This window comes from Nannospalax galili, unplaced genomic scaffold, assembly GCF_000622305.1.
Source record: "Nannospalax galili isolate Female #2095 unplaced genomic scaffold, S.galili_v1.0 scaffold188, whole genome shotgun sequence".
Classification (NCBI taxonomy): domain Eukaryota; kingdom Metazoa; phylum Chordata; class Mammalia; order Rodentia; family Spalacidae; genus Nannospalax; species Nannospalax galili.
In genome coordinates, this window is record NW_008360325.1 from 3,293,300 (window position 1) to 3,309,491 (window position 16,192).

The following is a 16,192-nucleotide window of genomic DNA, read 5'->3' on the forward strand; positions in this document are numbered from 1 at the left end:
TAAAATAAAAAGCACGTCAACCTGGTGGCTCTAAAAAGAAAACTTAGAAGTAACAGTGTTAAATTAAACAGTTAAATTAAACAGTTACACGGCTGATCTATGAATAACCATAGCTCAATTTGCTCTGCCAATAATAACACCAAACCAATGTCTCTTTAAACTCAATTTCCATCCACTAAAACCACCCATTTCCTGACTTTCAAAAATTCCCAATCAGATTTTAAAGTTCTTATGCTTTCCTCCCACCCAACTTTGTACCTCTGCTAGATACACCACTGTATTAGTGGAAATCAACCGTGACAGAGAGAAGGGACATTTGCTAGGGGAAAAAAAAAGCCCTGCCCTGCCTGAGCAGAGGGAAACTTGGAAAGATAGGATCAGAGAAGCGTGCAAAAATGTTTGCATGAACTGAATTGAGGCCAGATGTTTGAAGTCCCGGGAGCCCCGCAGACAAGGAGGGTGATCCTGGGAGAGGGGGGATTTCGGAAGGGCTGGGGACTCTGGTTGGAGACCTCAACAGCTCAGAGCTGGAGAGAACATGGCTTTGGAAGGAGATCAAGCCAAGAGAAAGAAATCCCCCTAAAGTATGAAGCAGCAACGGATGTGCATGTGCAAGCACCCAGCACGCAGCAGGCAATTAATTAACATTTATGGGGGAATTAAAAGCAAAAAGTTGGAATTTAGACTTTGCCTCCCTCCCGACTTCTTTGGGCATTGAACCCGGAGAAGGAAATAAGAGCTATTTTCGGCTGCTGACCCAACTGGCAGGAGAGTGGCCAAGCGCTGGTTCTCTCTTCTTTCCCCAAGTTAGAGAAACAGCAGCATCTTTGTGCAGATTCCTGAGTCCTGCCTCCACAACCCAGCACACTGGGGCTGGCTCCAGACCACCAAGCCTGCCAGCAGAGGCTTTGAGTGGCATTGAGATGTGACCCTTGTGACTTCCGGGTGACTACAGGGTACAAGGAGAAACTGGGTACAGACGCCAGGGCAAAAGTGGGCCAGCGGTGTGCCCTGCCAGGTGTTTGCCAGCCACGGAGGACACTCTGGGGCCAGTTGCTCCGCAAAATTTATGGGCTGTGAATTTCTCATACCCATGGAGGAAGTAGGCAGGCGGGACAGACAGACTCCACCCGGGAGGCAGGTCAGGGGTTGACAGTCTTTCCCCGGGGGTGCCCAAAGTGACCAGAGGAGAAGGCTGCTTGAAATGTAGGAAGGATTTCTCTGGTTCCTCTCTGATTCTAATTACTTGGGCATCTGATTTGTCCTTGAGAACCTGACTCTGACCTCTTAAGACCCTAAATTGCTGCTTTTCCTCTTGCCCTCTCCCCGCCATCCTTAGGTTCTGATCTCCACGGTCAGAGTCTGTGACCACACGCATTGCAATCTTACCAGTCTTCAGAGCACACACCTTTCCAACCGACGACATGATAGAACCCTCTGAAGACTCATTTGAGACGATGATGGAGCTTAAGAATCCATCATCAAAACAAATGGAGTCCTCCGAGGGCTCATCCAACACCGTCGAGGAGACACCCGGCAGCAGCAGCGGAGCGCAGGCAGGGGCGGGCCCAGCCAGTGGCCCAGCCCAGGAAAGCCAGGAGCCACCAAGTGGCTCTGTCCAGGAAATGCAAGAGCTGCCCATTGATCTACTCCAAGACATGGAGGAGCCATCCAGTGGCCCATGTAAGGAAATAGAGGATCCACCCAATGACCTACTCCAAGACATGGAGGAGTCATGCAGTGGTTCACACCAGGCAAGGGTGGATCCACTCAACGAAGCATCTGAGGGGACGGAAGAAGCATCAGTTGACCCGACTGAGACCCAGGCAGAGCAAGAAGACAAGACCAACCTGAAAGAAGCAGGAAGAGAGGAACCCCAGGAAGCGGAGAGCCAGCCTGGGATCTCGCCAGGAGAAGCCCTGAGCACGATGAGCTCCATCATCTCGCTGTTCCTCCGGCTTCAAGACCTCAACGAACAACAGAAAGTAGCAGAGGAGATCTTGGTCAGGGGCATCAACGAAGGCCGGCTGCCCTCCCTCAGCCACTTCTCTGGAGATCGCAGAGAGTACCACGAGTTCATCGTGCTCTGCCAAATGATCTTACAGAGCTACCCAACGGTGTTCTACAATGACCACCTGCGGGTGAAGTTTGTCATCCGCCACCTGTCTGGCTTAGCCTTAGAATGGGCCAAAGCCCTGATACAGGAGAAGAGCCCCCTGATGTACGACTTCTCGGGCTTCCTAGAAGCCATGTCGAAGGTGTTCGAGTACCGACAGACACTGCGTGTGGCAGAAGAGGCCATGTTCAACATCAGGCAGGGGAACCGCTGTGCTGCCGATTACATCAATGAGTTCCAGAGCCTGGTACCCACCTTGGGCTGGCCGGATGAAGTGCTGCAGGCCCACCTATGCCAGGGGCTCAACGAAGACATCAGGCATTATCTGTTTCGGATCCCTCAGCCGGATTCCCTGAACAGTCTGATCGTGGTCGTGCTGCAGATCGAAGACAAACTGGCGGAGAGAAGGGCCATTCTCAGGCTGCCCCCCGAGTCCCGCCCACGCAACATGACCTGGATTGACTCACCTGCCCCCGAGAAGTGGATGGTGAGCAGCTGGCTGCCCAACTACTTCCATCCAGACATCGATCGTGCCCATCTCTTCCTGCTGCTCCTGGTCAGGGTAAGCCCCTACCACAGTGTCGCTGTCCAAGCCCTGGTGGACTCGGGGGCAGAAGGCAACTACATGGATGAGAAGTTTGCCCAAGAGCACTACGTGGAGCTCTACGAGAAGCCCTATCCACAGCTGATCCAAACTGCAGACGGCTCACTGATGGGCAACGAACCCGTCTGGCTGTTCACCGAGCCCCTGGTGTGCATCCATCAGAACCACCAGGAGTCCCTCCAATTTGACATCGTACCTTCACCCAACTTCTCCGTGGTCTTGGGCATGAGCTGGCTCCGAACCCATGCCCCCGAAGTCGACTGGATCAAAGGACGCTGCACCTTCCACTCTCCCTACTGCCTGAAGAACTGCTTCCGCCCCCCTCCACCATGCATCGCACTGGAGAAATACAGCATCAGCCTACTACCCGGATTGCCACACCCATACTCAGACCTGGCCGACGTGTTCAACCCGAGGGAAGCAGATGATGAGACTTCCGACCAGCCAAGCTCAGACGGATCCGATGATCTTTCTGAATCAGAGCCCTCTGAGCTTCAGCAGGCTGGAGACAGTGATCACAGCGACGTCTTCTACGAGTGTCCTTCCATCGCGCCTTGGGAACCTGTGGGTGCCAGGATGCGAGAACAAGCCAGGCAGCAAGAGGAATACTGGACATTGTACGACATGCTGACTGACAAATATGACTGCATACAGAAGATTCCAGAACTATTTGACCAGTTACATGGAGCGGCATGGTTCACAAAACTGGAGCTGCGGGGGACCATTCTGCGGGGCCAGATGAGCAGCAACAAAATCAAACGCACGGAGGAGACATGGAAAGCAGCATTCGGTTTGGACAATCAAGATACGAAGACCTACCAGCCCTTCGCTCTATCCTCAGACCCCATCATACCTCAGAAAGTGATTCACTGTATCCTAAGGGGCATGCTAGGTTTCTTTGTGGTCTCCTATGGTCAAGAAGTCCTTGTCTACTCAATGTGCCAGGAAGAGCATATCCAGCATGTCCGCCAAGTCCTGGTCCGCTTTCGGTATCACAATGTCTACTGCTCACTGGACAAGAGCCAATTCCACCGCCAGACGGCAGAAATCTTGGACTTCATCATAACCCCCAAAGGGGTGAAACTAAATAAGGCTCTTGTGAGCCTCATCACAGACAGCCCTCTCCCAACAAGCAGGAGGAGCCTGCAATGCTTGATAGAATTGGTGTATCCCTTCCGCCACTTCGTGGAGCACTTCGCCATCATTGCAGAGCCCCTGATAAGGCAGCTGCTGAGTTCTGAGCCCTTCTCCTGGGGAGAAGAGGAGCAAGAGGCCTTCGAATGCCTGAAGAGGGCTTTCCGCAAGGCACCCATTCTCTACCACCCCAAGCGTCACAATCCATTCTACTTGGAAACAGGCATCAGCAGGTCAACCCTGTATGCCTCCCTGATCCAAACCGATGAGCACACTGGCAAGAAAGTCACCTGCGCTTTCTACTCGCGACAACTCTCCCCGACCGAGGAGGAGTACCCTCTACTGGAGTTGAGGATCTTTCCAATCCGGGCTGCCTTCATGGTGTGGTGCCGCTACCTGGAGAACACCGAGGAGCCCATCATGATCCTTCTCAACACAGAGGATCTAGCCTCTCTGAATAATGACAGGCTCACCGTACTTCTCCCCGGGCATTGGGTCTTCTTCTTCTCCCACTTTCACTTCGATGTGATGGAGCTGCCTGATGATGCTAACAGCAGAGCCCTAACCCGGAGGAGAAGTCGCAACCAGAGAGGAGTCAGGGGCAGGAACCTGCGGCCAATACTGCTTTATGCCCTGAGTGGACACACCAGGGATCAGGATGAAGAGTCTGAGGAGGAGGATGAAGAAGAGTCCGAACAGGACGAACTCAACGAGCGGATGCTGCTCCAGGAATTCCTGGCCGCCATCCCAGCGGACCAGATCCTTAACAGCTTCCTGGCCCACTTCAGCATGGCCCAGATCCGGGCCGTTGTCCTACACTTCTTCGGAGGTGTGCTCTACTGGAAGAATCTCCTAGCTGTGTCAGCCCTCCTGGTGATGCTAAGGGTGGGGCAGAGCCCCTCCCCGCTGCCCGCCCCCTCCTTGGTGGTGGCCAGGCCCCAGCCCCAGCGGTCACTGCGACTCATTCTGGACTCAACCCTCATCGCCGGCAGTGGCATGGCCACAGCCATTTCCCAGCTGCTCAGCCAGATGCCCCCTCTGGTGGGTGCCAACAGCCTCCCTGCTCGTGACCTGGCTGAGATGCTCCTGGGCCCCAGGCGCTGGCAGCGAAATGCCCTGAACGCTCAGCCTCTACGGGGCCTGCGATTCACCCCCGGATTCTGGTTGACCCTGTGTGAGTTCTTTGGGGTCAGAGTCAATCCTGAAGACCACAGGCCCCCTGTCCCACGCCAGCACCGATACTTGGAGCTGCACGTCGTTGGCGATGAGGATGTCGTCTTGCGAGAAGCCCTGCAAGACGACCTGCAACGTTACCGTCAGTGTGGCCTGCATGACGGCCTGCAAGACACCTCGCAGGACGCGCAGGACAACGACGTGCAAGAGGAAGACCTGTCTGGCGACCAGGAGGACGCCGAACTCCCCCTCCGTCCACGCAACCTGCTGGACCCTGAGGTCCTAGATTTCCTCAACAACCGCCTGGTCTACGTCTATGGCCCCAATGGCCGGCTTACTCTGCTCAACAGAGAGCAGGTGGCCCAGGCCCTGACACGGTTCCTGACCATGATCTCCACACAGGCCCCAGCCAGGGAAGAAGCAAGGCTAGAAGAGCTACCGGACTCGGAAGGTGACGATGACCTCGACTGAAAACACACCGCTAAGTCTCTGCCACCTCCCCTTGTGCCTCTGCTTTGCTCAAATCCAGCACTCCTGCCACTCCTGACCCAAGGGGAACCCACATGAGAAGGGCCACAACTTCAACTCATCAACCAGCAACATCATCTGTGCTAAAGGACTAGCCAATCGTCAGAGTCCCAGAGCCAGCTGAGGCTGTGCAACCCTATCCTAACTGTCCTGTCCGGGCCCCAGGCCCACAGCCGGGAGTGAGATCAATGAGAAGAGAGAACAGTGATGAGCAAAAGACCCCGTCACCCCAGGCCGGATGCAGAGCAGGCAGAGCAGGCGCAGCCAAGCAAGCAGATGCCAGGGACCCCCCACCACCCGAGTGGCACGTGGCCACCTGTGCATCCTGGGACACTGACCTCGGGTGCTCCACTGACTTCTTCTACCTCCACACCGGTGCTCCAGCTCCCCTGGGCCCCGCCCCCACCCCCTCCCGGCCTCCCGAGGTCCTGTGGTGCCATGCTTCCTCCCACCCCCAGACCACCCCGCAAGCAAGCCCACCCACACTACCCGTCTGGTCAGGTTCCCTCGACACTTCATCTGACCCTGAACTCTGGACTTACCTGGGCAGAACTGCTCCATGGAGCATCCGACGTACCAGTGTTACTTACCTAACGGACTTGCCCATTTTGATGGGCACTGAGACTCATGGGACACTGGAGTGGGCAGTTGCCCTGAGTTGGGCTCCCTCCCCCTCCCAAAACTTACAATTGGACAGTGGCAGGGGCCAGTGCCTCACATAAGGGAGGAGACCCCTGAGAGACACTAGTGAAACTCCAGCCTGCCGTGCCAGGGAGCCAAGAGTGCTCCGACCAGACCACTGCTCTCTGTCCCAAGGAAGAGAGCCATCCCCATGCTTTACCTCCCCACACCCCTTTTTGCCCCACAAATAAAGAAAAAAAAGATTATCTGACTTTGTGGTTTGTTCAAAGGGTGTGGGAGGAAGTAGGGAAGGGTTGACAGGCAGGAGACAAGATTGGTGGACAGATAGGATGGGAGCTAGAAGGGGACAGAGGGAGCAGAGAAGGTGAGGGCAAGTGGGGGGTGGGAGGGGTGGGGGCAGGAGGGCTTAGCTCTCTCCTGAGGAGCTGGGGGACAGGGGCTGAAGCAGGACGGCTTAACGCCCTCCACAAACAGCAGGGTGGTGGGGTAGACAGAGAAACAGGCCTCCCTACTCCTAAGAAGCCTTTCCTCCCAAGGAACCTCCATTCTAACCTCCTAAGACTCACTCCAAGGGGAAAGGCACACAGGGGTACATGGGGGCTGGGAGCCATCTCTGCCTGTAAGTAGAGTGCCCAGAAATCCTCTTTCACCATCTACCTTCAGATATATGAGAAATGAGGGGTGGGGCATGCTCTGTGCCCGTTGCTAGGCAAGCATGGCCTGCAGCGATTCCCACATCTGCCCGCAATGGGAAGAAGGCTTTGGTTCTGGCCCTAAAAAATGGCCATCCTGAGAGCACGTGGCCCTGGGGAGGGGGGGAGCTCCTGGGTGAGGAGTCACTCACCTGTCTGCACACACTGAACCCTCAGCCTAACCACTCAAGAGCAGCTTGACCTCCCAGGGAAGGCCCTCCATAAGAACTCTGCCAAAAGGCCAGGGACCTTAGTAGGGACCTCTCCCAGTATGACTTCAAACCTCTCCTGGGGTACAGGACAGGACGGGGGTTCTGTGCACAGGCCCTCACACCCAGGGGACATGATCTCTGCTGCCCACATCCCACCTGGGGGTCTGCCCCTGAGTTAACTTAAAGAGACCCTCCTCTGTGCCTACAGGGTGCCAAGGCCCTGGACACCCAGTTTGACCCCGTTCCTGCTCTCTCATCCTACCTGTAATGGAATCACTGAGCTTGGAGCTCAGAGCTACACCCATAGAGCCCAAGGTCACATCCCTCCACACCCTCTCCAGCCCACACTGGGATCACTGTGCCCTCATAGGTCCCAAGGGCCAACTGGCTGATGACATCCTCCATCCTAACAAGGAATCTACCCCTGACAGAAGCACCAGGAGATCATGGTGAGGATCCCAGGTTCAAGGTCAGGGGCTCAGCCTCACCTCACTTCCTGCTTCTTAAGAAAGTTGTCCATGGCCCACCCAGGCTTCAGGATACACTATCCTAGCCTCAGTTTCCCTATCACTCAGAGCTACAGGGCCTCCTATAATATTTCATGAAGGTCACTCTACCCACACAACTTATGGTCTCAGAGCCCAACAAATGACCCCACATAAGATGACATCATGGCAGCCCCCAGAGCTGAAGGGTAATGCACTTCAACATAATATAATATCCTCAACTAGCACACCGTGGTCAAGGGCAGAGGCTCAGATGCAAGAATTACAGTGTCCCCTTAGTGAAGTCACAGAATGCCCTGGCTCAGTCCGACTGGGTGACCATCTTCCTACTGACCTGCCTTCTCAATATCAAATAGGGGACCTAAAAGAGGAGGTAAGCTTCATGACAAAATAGGACCAGGGCCCTAGGTTCCTAAAACTCTCCCTGCCCCACATGACACTCCTTAGGGCTCCCAAGGAGGGGCTGCCAACTTGACGTGGCACTAGTGGGGAGAAAACCCCATCCCTGGACCCTAGTTTAAGTTACCCCAACACCAGGGGGACCATCAAGGCTGGACCTCAAAAGCAAGTTTCTGTCCCTGCTTGGGGTAATTCCTCTGAGTGCTGTAGGTGAACAAAAGGCCTTTAAGTCCCGGGGGATGCCAGGGAACCCAAGGCCTGCTATAGCAGGTGGGGCAAAGGTAAAACAAGACTCATCATCCAACCTGCCAAGAGGGTGCAGACCCCCACAAAGGTGGGTGCATTTACCCACAGCCCTCGTGTAACACAAAGCACCGGGTCCAACAGTGGCCTGCTGGCCCACCAATCACCACAACAGGAGCTCTGCCCACATTTATAGAAGGCAACCCAGGCTGCAAGGAAAATTGGTGATGTGATAAAACAGTGGATTAACATGTTGTCACTCACAAAACAGATGAAAAGCACAATACAAACCTTTTCTCTCCTAGGGAAGAAAGAGAGAGAGAGAGAGAGAGAGAGAGAGAGAGAGAGAGAGAGGAATTGGCATTAAGGAACACGCTAAGTGACAATGACATCACTACCACAAGGAAACGTGAAAGCCAGAGGCATCGGCCCCTGGGTTCTCTAGCAGTGTGACTCCACCCACAGAGGGAGTGCCCCTTCTTCCTACCTTCATTCCCCATTCAAGGTTCCCTGGCATCCAGAGAGCTCTGACAGTGTCCACAGTCTATCTGTCCCCTCCTTTGCCTCCTTCCTTCCCTTATAAGATGCCCCTGACACTGCAGGCTCCCAACTGGGTGTATCACTCCTGTGACAACACACACTCACCACTGGATCCAAATTTGATGGTCCCTCCTACAGGTGGTTGTGGGTGACATTAGGTGCCTCAACACAGACTCTGAGGCAAGAGTTTTACCAGCTCCTAACCAGGTCAGAACAGAGGCAGGAAATGTCCTCTCTGATAATCTAGGTGGCCCTGGTTGGGTCCCATACTAAGGAAAGGAAGGTAAGAGAAACTATCACCCAATTCCCAACTGCCACCATCCATCTTGAGCCTGCTCCTGGGCCCAGGAACACACTTGTTACAATCTATGTGCGTCTGAAACAGCGAACCTCATCCAGACCTCCATCCACCTATGTGAGCTCTACAACCAGCATGACCATCCTCACATCATGGAAGATGCAAGATGTGCAGGTAGGAAGAGGGAGGGTGGATGGGGGTTAGGGTGAGGAGGGAAGGAACAGGACGGGGAGGGGGGAGGCAGTGGGAAGGTTGGGAAAGCGGGGACCTGGCTCCTTCCTATGCCCTTCTCAAAGCTTTGAGGCCTCCCTGGTGGGCTATATGCCTGGGCTGGCTGCCATGGCTGGTTAGTGCGGTTAATAATGGCAGCATCATGAGGATGGGGATGGGTCCCCTCCACATGCAAGGACCTGACTTAGTGACGTTCAGAAGACAGGCCTCTGTGCCAGCTGCTCACTGTGCTATTGTGGTGTCTGTGGGCACCTAGCCTTGGCAGGGCTGGCACAGAGGAAGAACAGGGTGCCTTCTGACAACCCCTGGGGACCCAGCATCTATACTGCATGGAAATCTGGGAGGTATCTCCAAAAGGGCTCAAGGAGAGAGTAAGAGGCCGCCTATGAGGGGCCTCAGCCTCCTGGTCATGAAAAAGTCCTGGGCAGAGGCAGAGGCCCCTCAAGGAGACCCTGATCTGGAGACACTGGTGAGGAATAACCCCACTCTGTCCCAGCCCTATCCCCAAGTCCTGGAAACAAAGACACCATCTCTCCAACATCTGCCCCTCCATCCTGTGGGCTGGGCCGCCTCCGAAGACTTCCAGTGGGAGAAGCCCCAGGGCAGAACCAGGCTCTATTTCTGAACTGTGTGCTCTTGGGCACAGAGTCAGAGGTGGATCCTGGGCCCAGCCCCAAGGAACTGTCCCACCAGGGACATAGATTCCCCTGCAAAGAGGGTCTTCAGAGACAGTCCAGTCCCAGGCCCTCCCCTCCAGGAACTTAGGAAGCTGTGGAGGGAAGAGGAGAGAGAGCATGCCAGGACAGTAGCAAGCTGGAAGACACGTCCCCGTGCAGCCCAGGGTGCAGAGGAGGGTCCGGGGGCTGAGTGCGGTTGAAGGGGATGAAGAAAGGCATCATATAGGAGCTGGATGACTGTGCAATCAACTCCTGCATGACGCCGTTCCCACCCCCCAACTTCTGACTACGCCGAGACCCTCCTCCTAGAAGGAAGCAGTGCAAGGGCCCCGGACGGCAGGTAGGACGGACGCCTGCTGCTAGTGGTTAGAGCAGGGACAGCAAAGGGCAGCCAGCCCAAGAGCGCCTGTTACAGTGTGGAACCATCCACCCCCCGACCCCCCGTCTAGCCTGGCCTCTTCTAGTGTCTCCCGGCTGGACTCTATAAGATCCCCAGAGGACTGGAGCCAGGCCAGGTGATGGAGGGAGAAGGGGGGAAACAGGCTGTCTGCTGCCCCAGGAGTGAACTGCTAGGGCTATACCCTGCCCAGCCACAGCTCTTCAAAGACGCTTACCTGAAACGTTCCTCTCGATACCTAGAAGGGAATCCTGGGGCCCACCAGGAGCTTATGGAGCCCCAGAGACAGTTTGTGAGTTTACAGTTGCTTAGGGTGAGGAGACAGATGATGGGGGACACTAAAGGCTCCCTGGGTTCTTCCAGAGGAAAGAGAAGGTTCTCAAATTGACTTTGGTTGTATACGTCAATGAACAGGTAAAAGACAACCTGCTTTTGTTTGTTGTTTTTGTTTTTGAGACAGGGTCTCACTGTGTAGCCCAGATTGACCTTGAACTCTGGACTCTCCTGCCTTGGGCTCCCAAGTGCAGGGATTACAGGCCTGCATCACCATGCCCAGCTTGAACGGTGCACTTTAAGGTGTAGATTATGGCCATGGAGATTATAGCTCAATAAAGTTATGCCAAAAAAAAAAAACCCCAAAACAATAAAACCTTCTCTTGTCTTGTCACTGCATTCTCCAATGGTGGAGCCTTCCCACGATCGGCCTCACCTCACACTTCACCCTGACCAGCCCCAACACAGTCTGGGACAGCAGAGGCCATCAGCAAACACTCTGAATAATGCCCTAACCATACCAAATTCCTTGGAAGAGTATGTCGGGGGAAAGGGGGAAATGGAGTGGGAGGCCTAGAGGGCAGGACAGGGAGGGGTTCAGAGTCTCTCAAGTGTGACTCAAGTAGAGGAACGGCTGCATGGGACATATGGTAGGGAAGGGGCTCAGCCTGACATGTGGTACTAAGAGGAACTCTGACATATAGAGGACAGGAGGAGCTCAGTGACACATTGAAAGGAATTCTGTGTGACGTGGGACAGAAGAGGTGTTCAATGATCCATGTAGCACATAGTTCCATGACAACTGAAAACAAAGAGGGTCTCAAGGTGACACATGTAGGGGACAGGCTATATGACTCATGAGGAAGATTTCTGTAGAAGACAGGCTCCATGACATACATCAGAGAGGTACTCAGTGTGACACACGTACAGGAAGATTACTAGGACACATAGGAGAGAACAGGGACTCGGAGTGACGTGGTAAAGAGGGGCTGCACGTCACATGGAAGAGAAGATTCACTGTGAGGTTAGTAGAGAAAGGTATCCATGACTATAAGAAGAAGGAGGGACTAAATGTGACATATGTGGAGGAGTCCTGGGAGAGAGGAGGTGCTCCATGTGACACATATACTGGTGTGGCTCCGTGACACATGAGAAAGGAGTGGCCCAGTGTGATATATGTAAAGGTGTCCATGACACAGAGAGAAGAGACTAAATATGACACATGAAGGAGGGACTCTTTGCTACATGGAAGAGAGGACTCAAGGGGACACATTAGAAGAGGGCATCATTGACCCTGCAGAGGAGACTCAATGTACCACATGTTGGGATGATATTCTATGACACACAGCAGAGAGGAAGGACTCAATGTGACATGTGTAGAGTGTGGTTCCATAACACACGGGAGGAAGACTAATATGTTATATGTAGGGGAGGGATCACATGACATAAGAGAGAGGGGGGAACTCATGACACATACAAGAGAGGAGGTGCTCAATGTGGCATATGTGAGTGGGGCTATTATAACTATTGTATGTAGAAGGGAGGGGTTGTATGTCACATAGAGAAGAGCTCAGTGTTACACATGTTAAACAAGGGCTCCTTGTAGGAAGGCTCCTGGTAGGAAGGCTCACTGTGCTATGTGTAGAGTAAGGTGTCTATGTCACATAAGAGAGGAGGGACCAAATGTGATACATGTGGAGGAGGGGCCCACAACCCCTAGGAGAGAGGGAGGGTTCAGTGTGGCACATGTAGAGGAGGGACTCAAGGACACAAAGGAATAAGGAAGGGCTAGGTGTGACAGTGAGGGAACCTCCCTGTGATAAATGAGTAGAGAAGGGGCCCAGCATGACACATGCATAGCGGAAGGGCCCCCACCACAGCCCAGAAAGAAGGACATGATAGGGCCAAGGAGGAGGAGAGAGGCTAGGTGATATATGAGGAAGGACTCAGTGTTAACACATGGTAGGAGAGGTGTTCTACATGACACATGGGTGTGGACAGGATAAGCATGACACATGAGGGAGGTGTTCTACATAACACATCGGTGGGGCAATGCTAAGCATGACACATGATAGAAGAGGTGTTTTACATAACACAAGGATGGGGAAAGCCTAAGCATAACACATAGGGGGAAAGTATTCTACATGACACATGGGTGTGGAAAGGCTAAGCATGACACATGATGGGAGAGATAGTCTCCATAACACACGGGTGAAGCTAGACTAAGTATGACACATGATGGGAGGTGTCCTACATGACACATGGGTGAGGCAATGCTAAGCATGACATATGATGGGAGATGTGTCTTACATAACACATGGGTTCAGAAAGGCTTAGCATGACACATATGGGGAAGCTGTTCTATATGATACATGGGTACAGAAAGTCTAAGCATGACAGAGGATGGGAGAGGTGTTCTACATAACACATGAGTATGGAAAGTATAAGCATGGCACATGATGAGAGAGGTGTTCTACATAACACATATCTGGGGTAATGCTAAGCATGACACATGATGGGTGAAGTGTTTTACATGACACATGGGTGTGGAAAGGATAAGCATGACACATGGGTATGGAAAAGCTAAGAATTACACATGATGGGAGAGATATTCTCCATAAAACATGAGTAAAGCAAGGCTAAGCATGACATATAATAGGAGAGGTATTCTATGTGACACTTGGGTGTGGAAAGGCTAATCATGACACAGGATGGGAGGGGTGTTTTACATAACACTTGGGAGAGGCACTGCTAAGCATGACATGATGGAAGAGGTGTTTTACGTAATATAAATGAGGGAAAGGCTAAGCACGAACATGTGGGTAAGGTGTTCTACATCACACTTGTTGGTCAAGGCTAAGAAGAACACATGGGGAAAGTATTTCACATGGCACATGGGTGTAGGAAGTGTAAGCATGACACATGGGGGAGGTGTTCCACATGACACTTGGGTGTGGAAAAGTGTAAGCATGACACATGACAGGAGAGAGGTTCTCCATAACACATGAGCAAAGCAAGGCTAAGCATGACACATGACGGGAACAGGGTTCTATGTGGCACTTGGGCATGGAAAGGCGAAGCATGACACATGATGGGAGAGGTATTCTACATAACACATGGGTGAGACTATGCGAAGCATGACACATGATGGGAGAGGTGTTTTACATAATACATGGGTAGAGAAAGGCTAAGCAGAGCACATATAGGGAAGGTGTTCTACATGACACATGGGTGTGGAAGGGCTAAGCATGACACATGATGGAAATTGTTCTACATGACACTTGGGTGAGGCAATGCTAAGCGTAACACATCTTGGGAGAGGTGTTTTACATAACATATGGATGGGGAAAGGTTAAGCATGACATATATGGGGAAGGTGTACTGCATGGCACATGGGTGTGGAAAGGCTAAGCATGACACATGATGGGAGAGGTATTCTACATGACACATAGGTGTGGAAAGGCTAAGCATGACACATGATGGGAGACATATTCTCTGTAACACATGGGTAAAGCAAGGCTAAGCATGACAAATGATGGGGAAAAGTGTATAACATGTCACATAGGTGTGAAAAGGCTAAGCATGACACATGATGGGGGAGGTGTTCTATGTGATACATGGATGGATGTAGAAAGGCTAAGCATATACATGATAGAAGGTATTCTCCATGACACATGGGTGTGGAAAAGCTAAGCATGACACAAGATGAGAGGGGTGTTCTACATGACACTTGGGAGTAGAAAGGCTAAGCATGACACATGATGGGAGAGGTGTTCTACATGGCACATGGATGGGCACAGCTAAGCATGACACATGAAGGGAGAAATGTTCTACAAAACACTTGGGTGTGGAAAAGCTAAGCACATGATGGGAGAGGTGTCCTGCGTGAAATATGGGTGGGGCAATGCTAAGCATGACACATGATGGGAGAGGTGTTCTACATGAAACATAGGTGGGGCAATGCTAAGCATGACCCATGATGGAAGAGGTGTTCTATATGACACATGGGTGTGGAAAGACTAAGCATAACACATGATGGGAGAGGTGTTCTACATGCAACATGGGTGGGGCAAAGCTAAGCATGACCCATGATGGGAGAGGTGTTTTACATAACACATGGGTTATGAAAGGCTTAGCATGACACCTATGGGGAAGGTGTTCTACATGACATATGGGTATAGAAAGTCTAAGCATGACATGTGATGAGAGAGGTGTTCTACATAACACATGGTGGGGCAATGCTAAGCATGACACATGATGGCAGGGGTGTTTCACATAATACATGGGTGAGCAAAGGCTTAGCATGACACATATGGTAAGGTGTTCTACATGACACATGAGTATGGAAAGTGTAAGCATGACACATGATTGGAGAGGTGTTCTACATAACACATGGGTGGGTCAATGCTAAGCATGACACATGATGGGAGAGGTGTTTTACATAACACATGGAGGGGGAAAGGCTAAGCATGACACATATGGGTAAGGGGTTCTACATTAGACATGGGTGTGGAAAGATTAAGCATGACACATGATGGGAGAGATATTCTCCATAACACTTAAAGCAAGTCTAAGCATGACACATAATGGGAGAGGTAGTCTATGTGACACTTGGGTGTGGAAAGGCTAATCATGACACAGGATGGGAGGGGTGTTTTACATAACACTTGGGTGAGGCAATGCTAAGCATGACATATTATGGGAGAGGTGTTTTACATAACACATGAATGGGGAAAGGCTAAGCACGAACATGTGGGTAAGGTGTACTACATCAAACATGGGTGGGTATAGGCTAAGTATAATGCATGTGAAAGGTGTTTTACAGGACACATGGGTGCAGAAAGGATAAGCATTACACATATGGGGAAGGTGTTCTACATGACACTTGGGTGTGGAAAGGCTAAGCATGACACATGATAGGAGAAGTGTTCTACATAACACATGAGTAAGGCTAAGCAGAACACATATGGGGAAGGTGTTCTACATGACACTTGGGTGTGGAAAGGCTAAGCATGACACATGATGGGAGAAGTGTTCTACATAACACATGAGTAAGGCTAAGCAGAACACATATGGGGAAGGTGTTCTACATGACACTTGGGTGTGGAAAGGCTAAGCATGACACATGATGGAAGTTGTTCTACATGACACTTGGGCGAGGCAATGTTAAACATGACACATGTTGGTAGAGGTGTTTTACATAACACATGGGTGAGGAAAGCTAAGCATTGCACATATGGGGAAAGTGTTCTACATGACACATAGGTGTGAAAAGGCTAAGAATGACACATAATAGGAGAGAGATTCTCCATAACACATGGGTAAAGAAAGGCTAAGCATGATACATGATAGGAGAGGTGTTCTACATGACACTTGGGTGTGGAAAGTCTAAGCATAACACATGATGGAAGATATTCTACATAATACATGGGTGAGGCAACGCTAAGCCTGAAACAAGATGGGAGAGGTGGCTTGAATAACACATGGATGGGGAAAGGCTAAGCATGACACATGTGGGTAAGGTGTT

At 51.9% G+C, this 16,192-nt stretch overlaps 1 protein-coding gene across 1 annotated transcript; it reads left to right on the forward strand.

The window, feature by feature from the left end:
• Positions 1-1,424: 1,424 nt before the first annotated feature.
• Rtl1 (retrotransposon Gag like 1) lies at positions 1,425-5,922 on the forward strand. The gene has a single exon (XM_008825608.1). The coding sequence runs from the start codon at positions 1,425-1,427 to the stop codon at positions 5,496-5,498; it is 4,074 nt and encodes a 1,357-aa protein (XP_008823830.1). The 3' UTR covers positions 5,499-5,922.
• The last annotated feature ends 10,270 nt before the right edge of the window (positions 5,923-16,192 follow it).